Raw genomic sequence first — 25,715 nt, forward strand, 5'->3', positions numbered from 1 at the left:
CACCATTTAACAATTGATTTACACGAAGCATCCCTTCCAACAAACGGGCAGTAACATATTCCCATTCTATGCACCGCCGTCAATATAAGTGCATATTTAGCACAAAGATATATAAAGCGATTAGGTTTTCATCGTGAAGAAAAAAGCAATTGCTGGAAGTCTGCCGCTTTTTTATAGCCCGTAAGTGACATTACATCCAGGCGATGGATCCCATTTTATGAAATTCTCGTCCAACTGGGATTTTACGGGGTTTAAACTGGAGAGATAAGTCTACAAGTATTTCAAGCAGGTTATTTTCTAGCGCTTCGTATAATTGAGGATGCTTGGCTAGTATCTAATATATCAGGCCCAGCTTTAATTACGAACGCCAGTCGCACGCAGAGATCTCTAATGTTTTCTCTTTAATTTTCACCAACGAGTATTCAGCCGATATTGGACCTGGAAGATAAAACGGCACAGACCCTTTTACATGTCTTTTTTATGGTACCCACGTTGTGCTCACGATAAACAGGTACAGAACCTGTACGGAATTACCAAGTGCGGGCAGACGTAGAAAAACTCTCTAATAAAGAATAGAGTTGAAGAATAAAGTTCATGGTCGGATTTCCAGAAGCTTTGCGCTGACTATCACGTTCGGTACTTGGGTAATTAAGGTGTCGAGAAGCACGTTGCATTTGCAGCACGTCCCAAACCAATTCCATGTGTCATGCCGGTCCAGCACTTCTGTTTTCACCTGCTCCTATTATATTTCAACTAATACATATGAGATAAATTTGATCAGATGCCTGACAATAGTCATGTTATTTTATTTTTATTTTCCGGCATTTTTATACATGGTGGCCCATTAGGTGACTGCACTTCTTCTCAATGGGGCCCTGTTTTACACAATAAATATGTTTGCTATAGAAATAGGAGAAACACCGAGTCTCTGGACCAGTTCAAGAAAGAAACGCATAATTTAGAACACAACCAGGTACTTTTTGTACATGAGTCTATGGCACCCCCATCAACCCCCTAGCGTTCGCATTAGTCCAATTCAAGTCACCAAGGTATCCTATTATTTGAGTCACAGAGTGTGCAGAGTTGACACATAGGTCCAGTTGTAATGCATGACGATGTCAGCCAAGGTACTTTTTCTTTTGTACCTGAGCCTATTGCACACCCCCTAGCGTTAGAATTTGGCGAATTTAAGTCAGTGACCAATTATTTGAGTCACACATCGTCATCCCACTCACGCCACCTAACGCCTACCTGTAGTGTGCAGAGTTGTACATAGGTCCAGTTGTAATGCATGACGATGTCAGCCAAGGTACTTTTTGTACCTGAGCCTATTGCAACTCCACCCCATCCCCTAGCGTTATCATCGGTCCTATTCAAGTCACCGAGGTGGCCAATTATTTGAGGCACACATCGTCACCCCACTCACGCCACCTAACGCCTACGTATACCTGTGGTGTGCTGAGTTGACACATAGGTCCAGTTGTAATGCATGACGATGTCAGCCAAGGTCCTTTTTGTACCTGATCCTATTGCACCCCCACCCACCCCCTAGCGTTAGCATTAGTCCAATTCAACTCAGTAACCAATTATTTGAGTCACGCATCGTCACCCCACTCGCGCCTTCTAACGCCTACCTGTAGTGTGCAGAGTTGACACATAGGTCCAGTTGTAATGCATGACGATGTCAGCCAAGGTACTTTTTTGTACCTCAGCCTATTGCCCCACTCCATCCCCTAGCGTTGGCATTAGTCCAATTCAACTCAGTGACCAATAATTTGAGTTACACATCATCATCACACGCCACCTAACGCCTACCTGTAGTGTGCAGAGTTGACACATAGGTCCAGTTGTAATGCATGACGATGTCAGCCAAGGTACTTTTTTACCTGAGCCTATTGCACCCCCACCCACCCCCTAGCGTTAGCATTTGTCCAATTCAACTCAGTGACCAATTATTTGAGTCACGCATCGTCACCCCACTCGCGCCTTCTAACGCCTACCTGTAGTGTGCAGTGTTGACACATAGGTCCAGTTGTAATGCATGACGATGTCAGCCATTGCCTGCGCCTGAAGGGTGTCCGGTGGGATGACCCGTAGGAAGTACTTGTAGCGGGCCTTATCACTCAGGTCCTTACTGGTGGCAGAGTAGGCAATCTGCGGGATGTTAAAGAGCTGCAGAAGGTTCTGAACCTGAAAGAAACATACATGCAGTCACGTAAATGTAAGATAAACAGCTTGTGGTTCTTCAAAGGACTACTGACCAATGTCAATGATGCTCTGATGAGTTTGCTAAAGGTGGCAACGTGGTCTTATGGTTAGGGCTGTTGACTTAGGTTCTCGGTTAGAATCCCTGGCAGGCCCTACTGTTCTGGTCATGGGAAGGCACTTTACACCTATTTCCTCACTTGACTCAGGTGAAAATGAGTACTTAGCTTAGATCAGGGACGTCCTCTTTGATAGAAGGTAACGCCTACCATGTCATGTTTGGGGAGATCCACAACTCCAGCATGTTAGAGATTCCACCACACTATTTTCGCGGAGGAAACTACTGTAAGATCAAGAGTATTTCATTCATACCTGTATGGTTACAGAGCTGGACCCAGGTCCTATCAGCCCCACGATTGGCTGTTCATATGTTGGAGACGACAGCACAGTACCATCTGGACACTTCTGTAACAAGCACATCAGACATCGTAGTACCAACTTTGCAATTCCAATCCATTACATTATATTAATAGCATTGAAAAGCTGTAGATTCTTCAGGAAATATCTTGGAATAAGTCAGGATGAAACGTATTGAAGAACATGTAGAGTAACAGGAAAAACAATAAACATTAACATTGGACTTGAGAGTGACCTGCATTAAAATTTTCTTCGTATAATCTTTCACACTTAATTTTTTTAAGAAAAGAAATATAAATACAATCACGTAACTCCAGTTCGAGTGTTCGTTGTTCTTTCTGTCCCGCATTCAGAACACAAACCATCTTTTAAGTTTGGCTGAAGTTCGGGAATAGTCCACACCCGAGAGTTTTAATAATTTTAAAACATCCTGCTGACGCAGGCGAACAGTAGCCAACATTGCCGAAAACCAGCCAACCACAGCCGAACTGGCTCCCGACCTACTCGCGACCTGATCGAAAAACGGTTGGCAGGAGTTCGGTTGTGTTTGGGAGGCAAATTTTTACACACAAAAAGAACACATAGAAAATGGACATCCATTTCTCCCATGAATAAATGCATACAATAAAAGTGACAATGAGGAAGTTAAAAGATTGGAGGCAAGTTGAAACCCAGAATGTACGTATAAATCGATACAGGTTGTCTACGTGACAAACGATACAATATACGGGGTGTTCACGTCCCATTAGATCAAGCCAGGGGAAACAATGGTAGCAGTTATAATTACATTTTTGCCTCCTCTCTTTTATAACGTGTCACTTTTATTGGATTTCTGTCTAAGAGGATTCGATTTATGCCCGCGGCAAGTGTCCTTGGGGATAACAGTGCACAGCGGTGGTAATTCTGATTGACATACATGTGGTTTACCTGAGATGACTTGGGTTTGCACTTTGCTGTATCCAGAACCGTGCCTATTTAGTTCTATGCCTCAATAGGGCAGGGGTTGGGTTAGGGTTAGGATCAAGAGCGGTTCGGGATAGCCTCCGTGTATTCAAGAACGTAGATCTGCTCAGGGCACAGTTCTGAATACGCGTCGACTATCCAGAACCGGGCTTCAGCATGGATTGAGCAAAGTACGGTTCTGAATATAATAACCCGCTAAATGAACAGAAAACTGTTTCCAGTAGCCTAGAAGAGCTGACGTTTCAATGTAAAACTATTTTTCATCCATCAGATAGCAACTTCAATACAATCTGTTACGGTGGACCTTCGTATGACAAGTTGATTGAACAGGCTAGCTAAACGTGTAGCCTCCACCTGGCCTTCCTGCGGATGGTGAAGGTCGTAGAATTCGAAAACAATCGAAAAATAATTGGCCAGGAGAGTAGGTCCGCGGGAAGGTTAATTTGCCCAACAAATGAACTCTGTGGTGGCTACACTCCCATGGCCAATTATTCTTCCTATTTGGCTAAATCTTACTGTTTTTGAACCGGCTTTGTTAGTCTGGTGGGGACTACGAATGGGTGCTGGGGAATTACGAATCTGATGGTAGTAAACAATACTGCGTAGACTTGGAGATTCTCGTTGATTCAAGTCACGGAAGTATTGTTTTGGTTGTCTGCGTTTGATTGTTTCGTGTCAGGAAGGAGGGTTGACAAGTGTGGGCGGAAGATTGATATGAGGGGAGGCATATCTATGCCCTAAACGTCAGCCCAGGGCCCTTCCAGAAACCATTTTCCGTCAGAATTTTGGGAATATTTGCTCCATGAGGGTCAACATACGTTGGGATAGTATAGTTTCAACCCAGTATGTAGATAAATGACTAGAATATAGGCTTTGAAAAATCGGATTTTCAACCCTAAAAACTGCACTGGGTGTCTTTAAATAAAGTTGGAGCTCGAGTTGGGGTAAGATTTGGGGTCGGACTAGGGTCACACTAAGTATTGGGGCAAGGGTTATGTTAAGTCTCCACATCACTCACACATGGATGTACTTGTTTCTTACCTGTGCACTGGAGTGCTGTGTCTGTGTAGATATGGTGTGCCTGACGAACTCTATGGTCTGCTCCAGCGCGACCGTGTCGTGCCAGCAGGAGTCCCGGATCTCACAGCCCAGGGTGATGTTGGGGAGGATGGTCGGGTCGCTGTTGATCCTGTCCAGTGTCTTCAAAGAAGCAAATACAGTTATAACAAGTATTCACAAATCTTTTCACATACGTGCAAGTTTAGGAAACCTACCCTGATCCCAGGTCACTGGGAAGCTCATCGCGAAAGATCGTACTAAAGTGTTCTGTAATTCTTAAAAGTGCCATAAAAACCTTAAGTTACTAAAAATACTAGGCAACTGTACGAAAATTCGGATTTACCAATGCAAGCAAATGTAAGGAAAGAAGGGTAATATAGTTATTTTGTAAACAGTACCAGGCTTAATAATGGTTGTAGATAAACGTCAAATCTGGTAGTTTCATATAGCACCATAATAATGAATGTTATATATGAAATTACCGGAATTGAGTTTTATTTCTTGTCTTGCTTTTTCAGTTCCGAATTTACTGGCATTTACTACCATTGATGAATCAAACTTTTTGGCGGAGAAAAACTTCTTCTCTTTGTTGACATGATATTTTTTATGTAAATGTGCATCACATGTAATGCAAAAATAAAATAAAATTCTAACAGTATTGTATCTTGGATCCAAGATACAATACAATTTCCATGGAAGAAATGACTTGCCAAGCAGTTTTATGAAGTCTCTGCGTTCACCTAAGATATGAGGCTAGAATTCAGTCAATGATATAAGCGTTTTACTTCCCCAAATCCGTACTGTCGACTTCTATGAAACATTGCCTCTTTGTTGGAAGAGAAAACGCTGAAAGATAGATAAGACCTGCCATAAGTCAAGCCCCGTGTTAAATGTTGTGTGTAAAGCCATTTCCTTCCGCTGTACTGCGTGTAAATGCAATTAAGAAGGACGCCCAGTACTGCCTCATGCTACACTGATCACCCATTTCCATTTCTCACACAAAGTTATTGGAATTCAGGACCCAGAAGGCGTAAATCAGCGCAGTTTGATAGTACGGTGTTGTTGGCTTGTAATTAAGATGATCAACGAAACGTATTATATATCCCGTGTTATCCAGTCAGCGGTGCAGCGGTACTCTGATCATGGTTGCGAGTCTTGTTTTTGATCATCAAGAACAACATCATGAAACGTTCTTTTTCTAGTCAACAGAGATGCATTCTGATCATGCTGCACAAAAAGTTGGATTTACCAATGGTAGTAAATGCCAGTAAAGTCGGGTGATGTTTACTTTGTAAGCTGTACAAGGCAGTATCAAATTGGCAAAAAGGTATCATTTACTCTCAAAGCAGAGGTTTGGGTGTTGGGTTATTTTTGGCGTGTTGTTAGTTTTTTTTTTTATTATAGGGCTTCTTTTTTGTACTGGAATTTTTTGGGGTTGGGTGAAAAAAGAAAAAAAAGAAACTGCTTTAGGCTTTGATAAAAAAAAAAGCCTAAAGCACGTCAAAAAAAAAACCCCTATACCCGCTCTGCTTGGAGAGTAAGTATCATTGGCAAGGCTGTATACAACACACTGCCCGTTTGGCTAGCGAAAAAAATATTCTTGTTCAAATAAGACAGCTCGATAAAATACATGTACCTAAAGCAAGATTAGGGAAATAAATAAGCCAAAGCCTAAACTTCTTTGTTGAGTATCAACATGTCAGCAAAACACCAAATCGGCAATCACAAGGAAACGGTGTATTTCATGTTTGACACTTTATTATACCCTACTTAATAACCTTTTATACACATTAGTAATAGGAAATTGCTTTAAAAGACACCAGGCACTTATAAGCGATATCTTTAGAATCGATTTGAAAATGCAATTGCCACTCAAATTGCTGCATAGATCGACATCAGCCCCTTTCTATATGGCTGTCACTGTAACATAAAGAATGATGATTCATGTTAATATCATTATCCTAATAATTTGATGTACTTTCACACTACCGTGAGACTCTCATTGCAAAGCTGGGTTCAATGCTGATATCGTTACTCAGACCACAAGGCATCTAGGCTATACGCGTTAATAACAGAATACCTTTCTACCCGAAAACACGAAACGGATACTGCTATTTGTAAGACCTAAAATTAGCACTTTCCAGGGTTTTTATCACAACTTGTCAATGGAAACTTTGCGAGGGCTTTGTGTGGTCAACTAATCCCCTTATCTAATATGACCTCCAGAAGACTGCAGTCAAATTTGAGTCAAATTCACCTCAAATTCGACCATTCAACACCAGACAACCAACTTCAGCCGACCTTGCTCTCAACCTCCTCCTGGGAGTTCGGGAGTGTTCGAACAAGAAGGTAGAGAGCAACAGAGAAGAGAGGACAGAGACTGTTGGGCTTCCATTTTGACTCGATGCCAGGGACACATGGACTCGGCATAAGGCAAGTAAATCAAGTCGGGAGTGTTCGGGAAGCCACATTCGGCTATGTATAACCAGGGCTTTACCGGGCACTTAGCTAGCCGACAAACGACCAGTATTTACTTCAATACCCTCTACCACTCTACGAGAAAGCATAAAAATCCTTTTCTCTAAATAGACGCTATGCTTTGAAGATACTACAGTATACCTTGAAGTATGGTGTGGCCGCTCGGAACGATACTAAAAACGCAGCCGACAATAAGGTGCCCATAAACCACAAATTCACCATAACCGGATCACACATAAGGAAAATAAACCCGTTCATAATGTAGTAGTTACAAGTGAAAGGCCTTTGAAGTTGGATGCTGAAAAGTGCTAATAAATCGCCCGCCCTATTACAACGCCGAATGGCAAAGTTGAAAAGATTGAAGAGCTGACCCCGAGTTTTAATGTGTATCGGTTATGACAGTTTGGTGGGGAATTTGGGAGGATTTGTTCGATACAACCTCCTCAAGAGACCCATCAAAGAATAATGAATTGTGTATAAATAGGCTAATGTTGCTAGTGGGTTGTCCGGTCCATACCCTTGTTTATCAAAGCGTTGTGGTTGTTTTATGGGTCTGCACAATAATAGGAGCTTTTCCTATGGTTAATGTTAAGAAAGGAAAATGTCCATTAAATAGCGTAATGGGCCATTTGCTCTGTGGAAGTATTTAGAGAATATGAGACGGTGTGTTCAGAACGACCATTGAGATCACGGGTGACATAAGGGGCCACCTGCCTACATAAAGGCTGCTAAAGGCGGTGGAAATGTTGCGTCTCGCGGGGTATAATCATGGAGAGCTACGGTACAGGCCGTGCGTTGAATACAGGGTGCATTCAGAGGTCGGTATTGTATGTGGGTCTGATCTGCATACTAGGTTGATGGGCTATAAGGTGTGAGCCAACAATCCTAGTTGCTTGTTTCCTTGTCTTCTAATGTTACATTTACTTCTTTGCGAAAAACAACTATTTGTTATACTTTATGTTTTATACCTTATTAGTTTATTGATAAAATTTGATTTTCTTCTATTTCTGTTACATCTGATATACCATTCGATTGCATTAGTTCATTAGTTAGCTAATTAATTAGTTGTTTTCATTATGTTCTAAAGTATTTAAAATAATTTGTTTTTTTGTTTGATCTTTTTACTTACGTGTGTGTGTTATATCGATCAGTAATTACTATGAAAATAAGTAATCATTTTTACTATATTTAGTGGAAGCTTGCATGTTTCTGTTTTACGACGAAAATATTTGTTATTAGGTAAAAGTAAAGAAACAAGTAGTTGTTCAACGGAAACTTTTAGGCCTCCTCTTTCCGTTGTTGTTTTTACTCTAATGCAAGGAGACACCGCTAGACAATGTGTTAATAGAGTTGTAAAACTGCGCCCAGAGGGGATACGGGGGTAAATTTGATCCTAGATTGATGTCTGGACCCAGGGTAGGTGTCCTAGAAACGTCTTATCCCATTATTCCTGAGGGTTCTGGGGCAGCTGACGTCACAGATGGGAAAGGATATGGAAAACATGGCACGTTGACATGTGCTGACATGACTTGAAGACGCTACAAACCCCTTCAGGGCGACGAAACAAAATGTATTCTGGGTGAGCAAATCTGTATGCTATTGGCATTTACTGCCATTTATTAGTTCATTTTTTGTCGTCATTCTATACTTGAAGTGTTTGAAATAGCCTAAAACAGGCTAAGTGAGGGGTTCCTTTTATTTTTGGGTACCACCCATAAATATAGCTACAACCAGTCTACTATACGAAACATTTTACCTGATAGATATCAGTATGTGGTACTTTTTTTTTATTTTAACCCTCCCTGATTTAATTTTCTACGTAACAAAATGGCCAGAAAATTTACATCGAAAAGCCAGTTTTACAGCCCTGAAATCGCTTTGGATCCATTTCATCGACCTATATTTAATATGTACCAACCGAATCGTCCTATTTAGACACAACCATATACTTTGATCACAAAAAGGTCATTCAACCAGTATAGATTAGATTTAGATACATCAAACTTCGATTACACAGAATACTGTTGCATTTAAACTCTCCCAATGGGCATTTGTACTGTTGTGATGAAAAGGCTGGCGGTTTATGTATCTAGCTATAATGACGACCCTCAAGGGAGGATGGCGAAATAAAATTGCCATTTGAATCAAAATACAATACATCGTGTTTCTAATGCATAGCTCAATTGGTGTTGCTTAATTAACCACAATTTCAAAGTAAGTTATACAAAAAGAGTTGTGTAAATCCATACTAATAGTAAAATCGATAGGCACCAATATTGATGACCTATGAATGTAATTTTGCTGACTTCGTGTCTGAAATAGGTAGCCTCTAGTTAACTAGCAAAACAATTTAATCAAATAGCCGGGTCATTTAGTCTTGCATGGGTGAATGTAGGCCAAGTGTGGGCGTATGTAGGTCGTTGGAACTTTTACAGTTCTGTTCAGTAGTTATTACAGAAAGACTGGCAATTATTACTCGATTACTTTGGAAATGAGGTGCTGTTCAATCACCGCTCCTTTTATTAGTGACAGGATGATGACCATCTGCTCCCAAAAAGTTTTCCGGACCGAATGTGGGGACCTTACTTGTTTTGGAAGTTGGGGCACTCCTAATAGGCGTCTATGACATAGTTTGTTCGCAGAAGCTCCGGTCACACATTCAGAACCTTTCCCCGACCACTAAACAACCAAGGTCTGGAGCAGTTTTATCAACTTTTATAAAATAAATAAAAATTAGTAAACTTTCCTTATGAATTAAATTTGAGTTACATTTTCGTCAAATTTGACCCTCCCGAACACTGCTGACCAACTCCCGAACACCAGCCAACCACTAGCTAACCAAGGCCAAACCTCCCGTCCATTCCCGGATGTTTTCAACAGTTTTAAATATTTGGCTGTTGCAGCTGAACAGTAGCTGATCTCACCGAACATAAGCAAGCCAACCACAGACGGCCTGACTCCCGCGGCCCGACATACTATATTAAACGAACCAAGAGGTCCCGGGTTCGAGTCCTGACATGGCACCGATCTTGTGCCCTTGGGAAAGGCACTTTACACGACTTTCCTCACTTCGCTCAGGTGAAATGAGTATTGTATCGTCCCCTGTGTTGTTGACGGCATTAATATATGTTGAAAAACTTTAAGTGTACCGTCATCACGTCTTGTAATTAGATGTTCGAATATAAAAAAAACACATGTTTTGAGGAAAGCTCTAGGTGAGAGAATTTTTTGTGTTGGACCAAAAAGTTTTAACTTTAAACATGTTTTGAAAAAGTTTATTTGGCAGTTTTTAAGACGCAATATATTCTACTATGTTTGACAGGGGCTTCGAGTTCATTTGGTAGTTACCATGGGTCTGACAGTTAAGTCCATAACCTTTCTCATAGTTGACTCACTTGCCAGGTTTCTATGAAGAGGAAGCTTCAGATGATGAACGCGAGTTTCATCCAACCGTGGTGATTTAAGACCTCTCACTTTATACAATGGCACGGATGAATAGACTTCGGTAGATAAGTTATGGATTTATCAATACAAGTAAAGCATCGGCGGCCTCTTCTGGATGTAGACAGTAATGGTCCGGCAATTTACGTTGTTTCCACCTAATTAGCTCTGAATGATCTACCCAGATGGATAGGAAATAATCATTCTCAATTTATGGGATCCAGTGCAGTTTTAGGGCGGCAAACCCAAAATATTTTGTGGATGAACAAAGCTGTCCAATATTGGCATTTACGGCTATGTCATGGCACATTTTCGTCAACATTTCGTACATAGCACGTTTGAAGTATTCACCAAAACAAGCTACACGTGAGCATTTTTTTCTTTTCATTTTTGGTACCACCAATAAAAAACTAGAACCAGAGTACGATGAGAAACAAAAAGTGTTTTTTTCGTCAGCGACATCGCGTTTTTGCCTTGCATATATCAGGGCTGATTTTCCTTACTACAAAAAAAATGACCAGAAATTTGACTTTGAAAATCCAGTTTTAGTGCCCTGAAATCGCGTTGGGTGCCTTATATGTCCCTGGCTATGGGCGTTTTTATACTTAAAACAAGAATGCCGTTAGTCTATGGAGTAGCTGTATGATCTTATAATAGGATGATCTGTATGATCATAATAACAGTCTAGACGGTTGTCGCTTACATACGGTAACAATGTCACGAAGTATTTACGATGTCAATAATGTAATAGATACAGGAAAACATATATTTTCTTTCACTACATGACTGGTATTAAGTTATTGGAATATATATGAGAGTAATGTGAATAATATCTCCAACACTTGGTCCATCATGATGAGTGTAGAATTCTTAACAATTGGTCTATCGTAATGAGTGTAAAATTCCTTTCAATTTCCTGACAAAACCTTCTAGTCTAAGCTATGCGTGAACGGAAACTGAAGAGAGGTTTCTGACCTGAAACATGGCCTCCACCCTCTGTATGCCGTACTGCTCCCGGATGTCCCCACATTCCCGCGCGGCGATCCCGGTCGGTCCCCGCGGCTTCTCGTGGATGGAGAACAGCGCACCGATGATCAGGTCCCCCTCCATGCGGGCCACCAGCCTCTCACGTCCCGCCACCCTCTCGGTCCACAGTACGGTCCACGTGAAGATAGCCCACCTCAGAAACTGTACCCAACTCGACTCGGCCATGCCAGGAAACCTTCACCACACAGCACACTTGTCTATCCCGTCAGCAAGGCCAATGTGAAAATATCGTTCCCGATGATATTTGAAGGGCTCTTACTTTTTCGCTCATTCGCGATATGTTGTTGTGGCTTCAAATGAATCTGTTACAGCCAAGCGGCTTTGTCCATAGCTCATTTCTCTGATGTCCACAGTCGGTCTTGAAAGCACCGTTTGCCCGGTCCTATCGGTACAGAATTAACGGTCCTGTCAGTTTTGTGACGTCGGGATGATGAAACAATCTTCTACCAAACGACCAAGGGTTACGTCTGACCGGTGCGGAATATTGGTTAAATACACGTGGGCCTGCCTTTGATCACATTCTCAAGTGCCTACTCTTTGAAAGCCTTTTCCCCCGATATCTGTTACGTTAACGTAGCGTGGACGTATTTCGGAATACGATCCGGTGCTCTTAAATAGCGGCAGTCAAGGGCCATTAGCCCGTCCGGCAATTCTGTCCGCCTCCTCGTAATAAAGCTGGGTGAGACGTGTGATGGAATTGAGCGTCCTCGGTGGGGCTTAAGGTCTCTAACCGCTCCTGTGTTGTTGCAGAAGCGCAAGCCGTCTCCTGGCTACACTTTTTCTCTCTTAATACAGAAAAGCCCATCAGTATCAATCCTTTAATTTGAAGGCTCAATCCCTATTCAGAATCGTGCAATCGATACGGTAAATTGTTCAGTTTAAGAGGCCTTAGCGACGAATTTCTTTCCACCGATGAAGTCGTCTTGTTTTTGATGTACAACCTGTAACAGTAAGAAGACGAAATCAGTATTACGAAAATATAATCATGTTAATCAAATAAGTCGATGAAGTTTAGACATCCAGGTAATGAGATAAAAAAGGAAACTTTTACTCAAGCAAGTGACCAAACCTTACTGTCGAAAAGTATAGGATGCTACTTAGCAGTTTTCAGAATCTATCCAGTTGTTTGAGTAACAATTACCTTGTGAATGTTAATGATAATAATATAAGCTGAGGCATGTCAAGGTCGGCAGGCCTGGAAACTTGACTAATGCTGTTGTGGCTGTGAAGAAAACAATATGTCTTTCCTAAGGCGTCACCTTGTCATGTCGACACAATGGAAAGTAATTCATCTGGTTGTCTATATGAAAAGAGCTCATTATTGCTTTGCTATACCTCAGCCAAGTAGACAAAAGTCTCATGTGTTCGTGAAGGTTACTATAATCTGTCATTCATTTCATTTGCATAAATTATGTTACCCTTTCCAAACGCTACATGAGTAAGCCACCTCATAGTTTCAAATGCGCATGCGCGAGTGGTGCATTGTGGTCTAGGTCAAAGGTGAAGAACCCTTGGCTATCCACTATTTGCTTAGACCATTTTGATTTTTTCCAATCTCAAATTAATTCTAAGCCAAACCAATCTATCCTTGTTTAAACCTACTGTCGTGTTGAAAGAAAAACAAGACAAGTATGAACTCTTTACTAGCTAAATGTTTCTTGAACGTTGACCACGAAGCATCACTCGCAGTGGGGCACCCAGAACTGTGACATAGCTTATTTCACATGGTCAGCGAAAGTTTCAAAGATGTGACCGTCTTCAATATATCTATGCTAAAATCCCTGTAATATATCCAGAGCCTTCCCTCGACCACCAAACAGCCAAGGTTGGCCTACCTTTCTAAACGAATCTGAGCAAATTGTGTTAAATTTGAGTCAAATTTGCACCTTTAACACTCCCCGAACACCAGCAAACCACCAGCTAACCATGGCAAACCCCTCGTCCACACCAGAATGTTTGCAACATGTTGAAGCATTCGGCTGGCGCACTGCCGAACAGTAGCCGACCTCAACGACCACCAGCCGACCCATCCGACCTTGCTCCCGACCTACTCCTAACCATGGTTAGGGTACTGCTCGGGAGGCTATATTCGACTGTCTGACAGCGGCTGTAATCAACACCGTTGTCAGATGTAATCCTGTTGGTATTTTCACAATCAGTGTAATAAAGTAGTTGATCCAATTAATATACCTACAGTGCAATACACGAGATTCTCAAGAGTCATTGGATGAGACTGTATAATCCTGATGAGTATTAATCTCATCGATCAGTCATTTCGTGATAACGCAGTGACTGTGGTTATTTCTGATACAAGAAAAAAGTGATTTATGAACCTTCCTAAGCCGGAAGATGCACCGTAATAAGAAATGTTGATCAGTCTAGGACTGGAACATTCATCATTCAGCCTAAGGTTGAATCACAAACAGAATTCCGTGTCAGGACCGAGCCAAAAAAACTGTGTGACATGGATAGACGGAGGCATTTCTATGCCAAAGTCTATTCAACACCATACATGAAATGTAGGACTACCCAACTCCCAAAGCCATGTGAACGCTGCGAAGCAAATTGGATCCTTCACGACATATCACCAAAACTGTACCCCAGACGATTCAGAAGCCGGAGGAAGAAATCGAAAAACGCATGCATTAATAGACGTACATAACTGAACTCATATGTGCAGGTATATCACTTTGATTGATAAAGATATATGGGTGACCGTAGGCCTTAGTGCCACACCGTAGTGTGACAAATTGCGTAAGTAGCACATAGGAAATTCACATTCTTGGAAGTTACTGCAAAGTTGACGTATGGCTACATTAATAGATGAACGTTGGCAACATGTCGCTCCCTGCAAGCCATAGCATCATTCTTCCTTCACAGCCACTTATGACTGATTTTCTTCGCAGTAGGTCAAAGATATTTCTTGATGTAGGAAAACTTATTAGTACGAAAGATCTAAGGAGATATAACTACCGTTGCGTGGAGTATAGAAAATATAGAATTCAAGTATAAATATAATTCTAATTATGGAAAAATTCCAAATTTGTGTAAGCATCGACATCACAGGTGACGAAATAGCAATACATGTTGTATAAAATGTGTCTAATGTGGGCAATCATGGCACATTCGGTAATTCATTTAGGAAGCATCATGTGCGCTGTAATTTTTATTATTGCTGTTATTATTAATGTCATGGTTACGATGTTAGTCATGACATCTGTTGCAATACTGCACATATCAATTCTTGCCGATACGTTAGCTGTGCCAATCCTACCTGCTTACCGGGATTTCTGTGGCACCATGCTGTCTAGCGTCTGTACAAGGTCTCCCCGGTACACCTCAGTAAGAACTGAACTTATACTGGGAGCAGTAACCGGGTGCATGCATTTTAAAGAATACCGTAATCCACAGATAAGGCCAACTGTTTCAAGAACTCAAAGGTTCAAACGTTTAATAATGCTTGCGTCGGCACACTGGCGCTGCTAGTCCGACCAAAAAGGTGCTTCCCTGGAACAATTTAACTTAAATCTTGGCTTTAAAATGTTTTGCATTTGAAATTGAGCTCGAATTTGGTTTGTAAAGGGACTGTACCTTCCTGTTTCAGACCGTTGAAAGTGCAGTTGCCTCTAAATGTAATCAAGCCGCAGAATAAAATGTTTCTGTTTGGTATCCAAGATGTGGTGCGTTTGCTACTGTGTTCCTTCGCCTTATCTCCCTGTTCAGTACTACGCTTTACTTCTCATTCCACAGGATATGGCCAATCAACATTCTATGACACGTTCCATTTTGTGATGGTTAAGATTTGCATTGAATTATGTGTATCATCATCTAAACAGCTGTGATACTGAATCCACATCTAACAAGATTCTGTAGGATACAATCCTCCGTGAACCATGGTGTTATCTGGCGCAGACAAGCAGACGGCATGCCAACCTACATACCAATGCAGCAAAGGGATCGTGAGTTACAGCTGCAAACGCACGGACACAACTGATTACAATACTCCGTCAGGGGTTACTGTCCTTCTTCATGGAGTAATTACATGGCTGTATGCAGAAAACATTCCAAAGTTACAACTTTAAATCTTTTCCAGTCGTGACCACGATTGCTTGACCAATGGCGGCACCATCAACAGACATCTGTTAGTTGCTATGGATTTGGTTGATCTAGATTATGTTTATTCATCTGTATTTGTATATCACCTTCCCTCCTTATGTTATCACCATTTTCACTTCGTAGACTATTTCTCCATTCTTAGACAAACCATAAGTACTATTACAGTGTGTGAAAAGCCTGTGATGGTGACCTTCGTCTGTCCTCACTTTCTAGACTTTAGATGAACCAGCAGTATCAAAGTACCCTCTCAAGTCATCTACATGTCCTAAACTATCCGGGAGTCTTTTGACAAGATATTTGACATTTTCTATTTTCTATTTCTCTACCCCTAGCTGAACCCTAAGTAATAGTACAGGGAAAGTAGAATCCCACAGTAGCGACCTACGTCTGACCTCCATTTTGCTTGGTCTGTTTGCAGACTTTAGATGTGACACAATAACCTACCAGCATACAGAGTACGTGTACTATTATGTTGGAGTTTTCACTGGCGCTATCATTATAGAAAAGCTTATTGCAAATTCGTGCCCGGAGGCTAATTGCAAATTACAAAACATAAAAAAACAATGAAATAGAGTATAAGATTACTAAATTCTACATGATAAAGGTAGATGTCTAGAACTATAACTTTGTCTATAACTATGTTTGAAGGGTTTGTTATATAACCATGAAGTTCAAGGTCTTCTTGCAGGATATTTCTTCGATATAGACGTTTTCTTGACTTTTAAGGGGAAAAGATCTGCAAGGGAATTAGATGAAGTGACTAGGACGCTTCTAAAAAGTTTTTAAAAACCTTTTTAGATGCTTTTATTTCTTTCTGGTAAGCTGGCAAAGTCGTATTATATAAGGTTTATCTCAGATTGATACTCATTATTATGTATTGATAATTGTTATGTATTGTAATTTCCGAAGCCAGTACCATGCATGTGATGGAGTTTTTAAAATATATTTTGAACCATAACGTGGTTCTTGCCAACGTAATAATATTAGGTCTACATCATCAAGGGTAAACGTAATATGTAAGCAATCGTTTTCTGTGACAGTGATGCTGCAATCAGATTAGATATATAACGTTATATATATATATATCCAACCCACTCAAGAATAAGCCAGTAATGAACATAGATCGCTTCCATTGAGGAAACCTGGCAACTCAGACTGGATATAGAGACTCCAATAGTGTCTGAAACCTTGAGCCGGAATGCCCCCTAGTTACGACAATAACAAGTCATTCCAGATTATATCGCTAACATTAAGTACTTCCAGACTCTACTGTAACTACTGGTACGCTGAGAAAAGAGAGACTGAAGAGCCCCGCGATATCTTGATTAGATAATCAATTCGGAACGTCCTTTGACTCGAACGTAGCCTTTTCTGGCGATGAAGGTTGATTGCGGGCACGGCAGAACTTCATGATTGAGTTATAGAGCTATATGCAGACAGCATAGTTAATCATGTTCATCAGACCCAAATTTGATCATGTTGCCAAGATTGTCCGCATAGGAACGTTTTTACTGTTAAATAGGTAGGGAATAGGGGTTACTATATCTGGTGTAATACAATAATCTATACAATGAACAATGGGGATTTCTCAGCAATGTAATGAAGTGTTTAAATATGCATTGTAAAGATTCAATGAAGCCAAAAATTAAAACATCATCTGACATGGCGACAAAACAAATCTTATTTTCAAACAAATAAATAAATCACGTATAATCCACCCTTTGCTTGCGAGCCAATCGTTAATGCAAAAGCAATAACCGTGTATAGATATTTGGAACCCATTTTGAGTCCTAAACGAGTTATAGCATTTACACAATTGGCCCCCGACTTTGCGGTGAGTATCACGTTCGATGGTAGTTTGGTGTTCGATTTTTGGATGGCATTTGTATGAGGGCTCATGCCCATCGTTACATATGCCTCTTCTGTGTGTCAGGCCTGTCTAGCTCTTCTGTTTTTACCTGAACTAATTGCAACGTTGCTCCCTAGCGTTAGCATTAGTCTAATTTGACTCACCAAGGTGACTAATTATTGGGCCATACATCGTCATCATACTCACGTCTCCCAACCAGCTACTCTCATCTTGGTTCCCAGCCAGATTTTCATTAAGCATTTCTTTTTTCAGGCACAGAAAATGTTCCCCGTACGTAAATCCCCACTATCAATTTGCTGATATTCGCCTAACAAAATGGTATTCCCAAAATACAACGTTATCTACACTGTTCAATTACGTCCAGGGTAAGGTCTCCTGTATGAGGTAATAGCAAATTTTCCAATATGCCTCAGAGCAATCTAGATTATCAGGAGGTGAAGGAAATTCTATTTTTACAGGCCAGGTGTGACAACTTTAGAACATGTGTCTGATAAGAAAAAAATGCATGCTTCCGTCCTGATGGAATGAGTGTACATTGTTCTTAGAGAATGTTGCCGCCTTCTTGTTAAATGAATGAATGACTAAATAAATGAACTAATTAATTATTAATTGATAATTTTTTAGTATGGCACCCATAAAAACAACCGTACAAACATAAAAATACAAATGAACCATACATGCAACAATTTCTACAAATTAAATTCTGAATTGAAAATTAGACTTTAAAAGACCTTGTACACTACTGTTATTTTTAGTATGCTGTACAGTCTGTTGATGAAGAAATGGCACATGTTCCCCAACTTAGTAAGGTAAGGTAAAATGCACGAACATTATATTAATATAACATATTCGGGGACAAAACAACATAACGACAGAAATCAGTTATCGCTGGCATACAGGTAGTACAACTGCAGAATGATGTCCATTTATACATGTAGCGGCAGTGTCATAAACCACTCTAAACCTGTTATAAGGGTTCCGACTACTGCCGTTTAAACTTTCCCAACTTACAACTCAAGGATCACCCACAGAGTTTCAAACGACAAAGTCTGGTGATTTTAATTGACACTAAGCGGTGCCCCGTAGTTTCTGAACATTTGTTAATCGGCACTTTGGGACTTAACGTATTAGTTCATTTTCTTAAATGGTGCCTTAGGGATTATGTATCATCTTATTCTGTGGGATTAATGCAGACTTTCAGACGCATAATCACGTAATTGGAATTTGATCCAAACAGCTTTTCCATTTTCGTACACAGACGGTAATTTCATTGAATTATGAAGCCACATTTTACGGTTACCCGTATTACATGACAGAAGAGACATGAACCAGGAGTCAGTCGCTAGATTTGAATTGTATGTTTATTATATGTTCAGAGAATTAGATGTAAATAGGGGAATACATGAAAGTCCATCACAAAGAAAACGCATTGGTTTTGCAGTAATTACATGTACGTACAGATTCATAACAACACTAATACCAATAAATATGCTACATCATGGCAGACCTGTACAAGTGGAATTTCATATATATCAAAATCATTACGTGCCACATCAAACGTATTTTGCCTCATATCACACTTCATTTGAATGCCAATGCATGTATAGATTTATGCTATCTTAGTAGGCATCAGTTGTGAAGGAAGACCTATGTATCCTACCCCTCCCTGAGACAAATACGGGACCCAATGTGGCGTTATAAACGAACGCTGTCAACGCCCGATGCACTTTCGCTTATGGAACTTTCCACGCGTATAAGTATGATATATAGAAAAACGAAGGGAGAAGAAAAAAAGTGTTTCTTCATTTTTTTTGTATCACTGATAAATATCTAGAACCAGCTGTTTTCTATTAGCGATATCGTATTTTGCCATACAGACAACAGTCTGCCATGGGATAGTTTTCAAATTACTATTGTAAGAAAATTACCAGAAAATAGAATTTTGAAATCCAGTTTTAAAGCCTTGAAATTTCTTTTGGTGTATTTCACGATACAAGCAATACCATCTGGACAACAACTGAAACAGTGCGGTACTATTGCTTGAAAATTGTTCTCTGATGCATGTGTGTTGCAGTAGAAGCTAACACCCCGCTGCTTCGGCTAGACTTCACCGTGTTCAATACCTGTTCTCAACCCGCCTCCTCTGGAACATAAACCACCGCTCCAAGATAACCTGCGCGCTCCCACTTACACCGTGATCAATCCATTGTCCTTGGAACGAAATCACCCCCACTCTCAGCGGCCGAAGATCGAGGTAATCCTATCACGGAGCTTCCTATCAAGCGGCCGATTTCCTACCAAGAAATTTATTGAAACGACTACGGGGAAGGTAATCTATTGGCCCGCTGGACTGCACACACCAGATCCGTCTTCATCGGCTTCTGTCTACAATCTGCTCGGACCTTCTCATCACGAACCTCCATTGCTGAGAAAATCAGTTCCAGATTCACCAATGGAATCACAGCTATCTATAACTGAACTAGAATTGATTCTGGGTCCAAAATAGGTAACCCAGCCGATGGTAAGCTAATTATACCAAAGGAAACTAGAAATTCACTACTTTGCTACATCCTTCTGTCTTCAGGCTTTTTGGATGTAGACATACATCTTACAGGATACCGCTTTTTTTCTGTGTGTTCATCAATAACATATAGGTAATGATAAACAATATGGTTGATATATATGGATACGGAGAGCCTTTGTTGTAAATATATGGGGTTGTAACGCTTTCTACATGTCTATACTAAACACTGCATCTTCCAGGCAATCAGCAACGTTATATAAAATATCAGGTTCACAAAAAAATGTTTTATCTAGTCAATGATACTATTTCATATCAGAAACTGTTGAATAAGTGTATAAGTATAAGTGTAAAAGAGCGCTATCTGCTGTAACAACAGGACCGGCAATGATTAAGTTTTTGTCTAGAGAACTTCTGTTTTATCATAGATACATGCATCGATTCATTGATACTATTTCAGAAACTGTTGAATGTGCATCTGAAAATTGAAGGCAACCTCTGTATATGTGTAAAAGAGCGCCATCCGCTGTAACAACAGGACCGGCAATGATAAAGTATCATGTCTTTGAGAGGCGCTAACCCAGGGTAAGCCTTAGCTTCAGGCTTTGCTATTTCCACGTTGGGAACTAGAAATTTATAGACTTCGACATCCCTACTTTGACGGGACGACGCCATTTAGAGAAAGTAGTACACAATATCAGTGTGCTGCCGTGATCCAGAGCATGTTACAGTCATTTGTCTATCCTTGTGGCAGCAGAACGCTGGCTTGCTGCAGTCAATGGGTAGTCTTTCAACTGATCATTAGCTTTATTTCCTAACAGCGAACACGAAAATCAAGAATTAAAAGAGCGCCAGGTGGGGTTTGTGGAAAAATAATTAAAACAGGTGTAAGATTAATGATAAAGTCAATATTGGTTGGGACACAACACCAAATAAATTGGAATTTCGTTAATAGAATCTTCTAACTCCCTATTTACCATCGTTCATCACGGATATGACGATGATTTTGTTATGCTTGTTTTCTAATATTAAAATGGTAAATCATTGTATATATATAGAGAGATTAATATACACACACACACACATATATATGTATATATATATATATACCTATATATATATATGTGTGTGTGTATATTAATATCTCTCTCTCTCTCTCTCTATATATATATATATAGTATAGTATATTATATATAGTATATATATATATATATATATATATATATATATAGAGAGAGAGAGAGAGAGAGAGAGAGAGAGAGAGAGAGATTTGTAAACGATTACGAAAACAAAATACGTATACGGTATCAAATACATATTAAAAACTGGCCTTCCTCCCTTTGGTTGAGCGTTTGCTCATATTGATGATTATATTGGTATGGTTTCTTATTAAGGAACTTGTATATGAAGAAAACAATGGCTTGTAATAGTTGCGCAGCTGTAATTGGTAATATTAAAACATCATTGCCAATAGCATATGTTCAACATACTGGGACAAATGTTGCATACAAATGTCGTCAGATTTCAATTTTGTTATGATTACAATTCGCCGTGACTCAATATATTTGGAAAAACACACAGCAAGCCAAACTAATCAAATACAAACAATTTCTTTGCAGTTCGAAAATGAAAGTGCATCAGATTCTGCGATTCTAAACAATGGCATCGATGTTTTGATAAGATGTGTTATAACTCTTTCGAAAGTCAATAGTGGTATGATTTTGTATTTCTTTTGGAATTTATTTGTTGTTAATTATATTGTAGTCTACAATGCCAAATATCTTTTTGATCACACCAAACGTTACAAATAAAGAATTGCCCTCTATATTGAAAATTCAAGTCTTCGTTAGAAAATATTTGGCAGTTCCGATATAATGGCAAGTGTGCGTTTTTAAATTTAAAATGCGTTTCTGTCTAGAGAACCTCTGTTTTATCATTGATACGCGAAATCTCACTCTGCTATTACCTAAGTGTAAGTAGAATTTGACGACTGCGCTTGATGTAGAAAAAAAACAACACGCCTACGGCTTTGACAGGGGATATGGTGGGAGGACATTAACGTTAAAAGCAGTTACAAAGTAGTACTTCTAATAACGGCAAGTTATTGATAATTGCAAAGCAGGTCACATACCTTAGTACCGTGTCTCAACGTTTGGCATTATCCATGAGCATAGACCCTTCGCCCGGTCTACTCATCAACTGGAATCTTCACTGTCTACCGTGGTATCACACGTCGAAGTAAGAATTTTCTGTGACTATTTTCAACGGCGAGGATACTTTCCGCAGGTAGTAATCATGCCCTTGTACAACAACAACAACAGCTCGCCCGGCGGACTGGCAGAGACTAGCGGCTTGCAGGACGTCCGGCTCCGGTACGCACGGGGAGCGGAGCGCTACTTCATGTTTAATGTATTCGTAATGTGGGGACCGATCAGAAATAGTTCAGGGTAGGTCCCATGAAAAACATTTATTGCATGTATACACAGATTTTTCTGAATAGATAATATGTATATGTGCAATCAGCCAGGCATGATTTTGAAAAAAAAAAAGGATTTTGAAAGGTACGATACCAAAGCAGCTCTTGGACTCCTTATGGTCAAGGAGTAATGATATTTTCCAGAGCAAAAAAAATATTAAGGCATTATATTTTTTTAGCATTCTTGCTGCCCTCGCCATTTTGGATGTAAAATAAGTCCTTCGTTAACAATATGACTAATTAACATCTTGTAACGAAAACATCTAACAGAATAAATAAAGCGAAACTCAAGATGGTACTCACGTATTTGTGACATCGTAACATTGTAGAGAAGATACTGTATACTTTAAACCCCAAGGCCATGGGCATACACGTGTCGCTATCTATCTAAGACCAAAGGACACACACAGACACAAACAACGTAATACAAAAAAATCATGTTGACGGATATATTCTCAGTTGTCTTTTACCCGTGACTAAAACGTCTGAAACGCCTGAATTCATCCACTTTTTATATATTTTTTCTGTTTCGTAACATTCTAACCTTCATCGACGATACAGGAAAAGGAAATTAGCAACCTATAGAAATCGTCATTGTGTTACTTTTCTGTGGAAATGTTTACAGAAAAGTGTCATCATTGTATATTTTTCAGGGGATAATTTTTACTAAGCTTATAAGGCAGGCAACGCGCTATATTTTAGCGAACCAACTACCCTGGCATGTCATCTAACATTTGTCTAATTTCTACTCTTTTAAACCGCTACTGAAGCCTGGTAGAGGACAAGTATTTGGAGGAAAGCAGGCGTTACCTTCGTTGTCCATTAATCTAATGCCTAACAACTCCCACAAAACAACATTAGATATACATTGATCATCATTTTAAAAGTGATACTATTTAAAGGTCGTTTGGCCCGTTGTGTCCACTGTCTCCCGTGTGTGTCATTGATTTTGCACATCACTTAACTTTACTGTGTTTTGGTTCATACTCGATAAGGCTGAAAAACACCCCTAGGTGTCTATTGTGATAGCCTTATATAGCCTGACTGATATGACCTGGGTACGTATTTACCCCTTACCTACCGTAAATTTCCTAGTCCTTTACTCCCGCAGAAAAATATACATTTAAAAAAATGCATTTTATATATGTTTAAAAGACAAAAATACCTTTTGGTCTGACTTTCTGTACGTATGGTATCTACTAATATATTAATAATATGCTCTTACTTATTTTCCAAATCTCGACTATCAGCGAATGTTTCGTATATTGTAAGTCCTTGGTTATAATTTTTTAACGACAAAGAATTTTTAATTCTTTAAAAGATATCTTGCAAAAGAAGTCGGAAAAAAACTTTGTGCAACATTTGCCCACATATCTTGCAGTACACAACAGTATGACTGAGAGGCATACTTTTTGGCTAAGGGCTTTGCGCTGAGTATCCCGTTGGGTGCTAAGGCTTCGCATACATTACCGTATTAATGAAAACCTAACCATATGTCAGAAGGGAGAGACTGGCCAAACTCATCAAGAAGAGATGCACTTCTTTGCAGCCCGTAATATCTTTGCAAAATATCTAAACTATTACAAAATATCTAACGACACATTACACTCGTGCATCTACGTTGAGTTCACTTCAAGTCACCAAGGTGACCAATTATTTTAGTCACACATCGTCATCACACTCGCGCCACCCAACCAACTATTCCCATCTTGGCCCCAGGTCAGCTTTTTGAAAAAAAAAAGTATTTCTTGCTTCAATATAATCTCTTTGTCTCGCTCCTATCTATACGATTTGTTACAGAACAATAAAGTTAAAGTAGCACAAAGAGCTTGTCTTGAGTCTCGCTGTGACGGTGACTTTGAACGTGACCATCACTGTCACTGATAATTGATGATCTCCATCTAGTAAGTGTTCAATAAAACAACGCCCTTCAGCCTCCAGTCTTTAACATCCATTAAAAGCTGTAGGTTGCCTCCACGGTCTGCGCACAGTGGTAAAACCTGGAAGTCATCCACATCACGGAAGATGCCGAGAGATCAAAGCGAACTCCCCAGACGGGGATTTCACTCTGCAGATGTGGAGAGTCGACAGATTCATCGTTAAGTCGTGTTGTTTTTGCTGTTAGACGCCGGATTTCCATACCGCTTTTACCTCAAAGAATGCTTTTACTGGCTTTCAAAGGTTTAGATGAAAACAAAACAAACTTAAGGTTTTATGAGGTAATATCGATGCAAATGACAATTTTGTCGCTGAAAAAAAATACTCAAACACTTTGGTAAAGCTCGCATTATGTTAAGTTATTTGGAAGCCGTTTGAGCTTTTAAAGTCTCAAAAAGATAGTTTGTTGTCTTTTACATACTTATCACCACAAGCTCTGTAATTGCCTATGATTAAAGAATAAGCATTGAAGATGTGGTACTTTGTTTACAGATGTTATGTTGTTGCTAAACCTCCTTTATAAACAACGCCTGCCACGCCGATATCAGCAATATGCAATGCAATGCAGGACAGTCCAGCAAAGGTTATTCATAAAACGGAGGGATATATTGAATTGGTACATGATACTTTAACTTTAAATTTCTAACTGATTAGATGCTTTAAAAAAGTAGAAATGTTTACTTTAACCAACACTGTCCTGCCATTCACCTGCTACATAATTTAATCAAACACCACGGGGTGTCTGCTGCAGCAACAGTTACCATGGTGATGGACATCTGTTCCAGGTCATTGACCTTTTTATGGAATACCAAGAAGGAGGGAAACAGAACAAAAACAATGTGTTTCCTTCTGTAAAGGTTAACATATTTAACTACTATCAAAACACACTAATACAGTTACCAGAAGTGGATCCTTGAAATGATAGTCCTACTATTGAAACCTCAGAACGATCTATAGTTGAGCGGCAAGGCCCTCAACTCAGAAGCCCTCAACCTCAAATAAACCAATATCACTGACCGCACCATCCAATTGAAACGGAAGCGTGCAGCGTCAATTTTTGATATGGTGCCTTTTAAGAAAGTTTTCAATTTCCGGCTTGTCCCTACATATCACTCGGTGCTGGTAACTCTTGTACAGGCATGAAAAAGTCATTCAACGGAGAGGACGGAAAATGGTGCTGACGT

General features: G+C 39.9%; 1 protein-coding gene across 1 annotated transcript in view; it reads right to left on the minus strand.

Moving 5' to 3' along the window:
• Positions 1-25,715, minus strand: part of LOC109464724 (metabotropic glutamate receptor 1-like) — a 66,404-nt gene that overhangs the window by 15,333 nt on the left and 25,356 nt on the right. The window contains exons 2-5 of the mRNA XM_019761792.1: positions 11,539-12,551; positions 4,627-4,785; positions 2,578-2,670; positions 2,001-2,190 (exon numbers count right to left, since the gene is read on the minus strand). Coding sequence (XP_019617351.1) covers positions 2,001-2,190; positions 2,578-2,670; positions 4,627-4,785; positions 11,539-11,775 — 679 coding nt within the window. The 5' untranslated portion in view covers positions 11,776-12,551. The remainder of the gene's footprint in view (positions 1-2,000; positions 2,191-2,577; positions 2,671-4,626; positions 4,786-11,538; positions 12,552-25,715) is intronic.

The sequence above is a fragment of the Branchiostoma belcheri genome, unplaced genomic scaffold (genome assembly GCF_001625305.1).
Source record: "Branchiostoma belcheri isolate BF01 breed outbred unplaced genomic scaffold, Haploidv18h27 scaffold14, whole genome shotgun sequence".
Taxonomy (NCBI): Eukaryota; Metazoa; Chordata; class Leptocardii; order Amphioxiformes; family Branchiostomatidae; genus Branchiostoma; species Branchiostoma belcheri.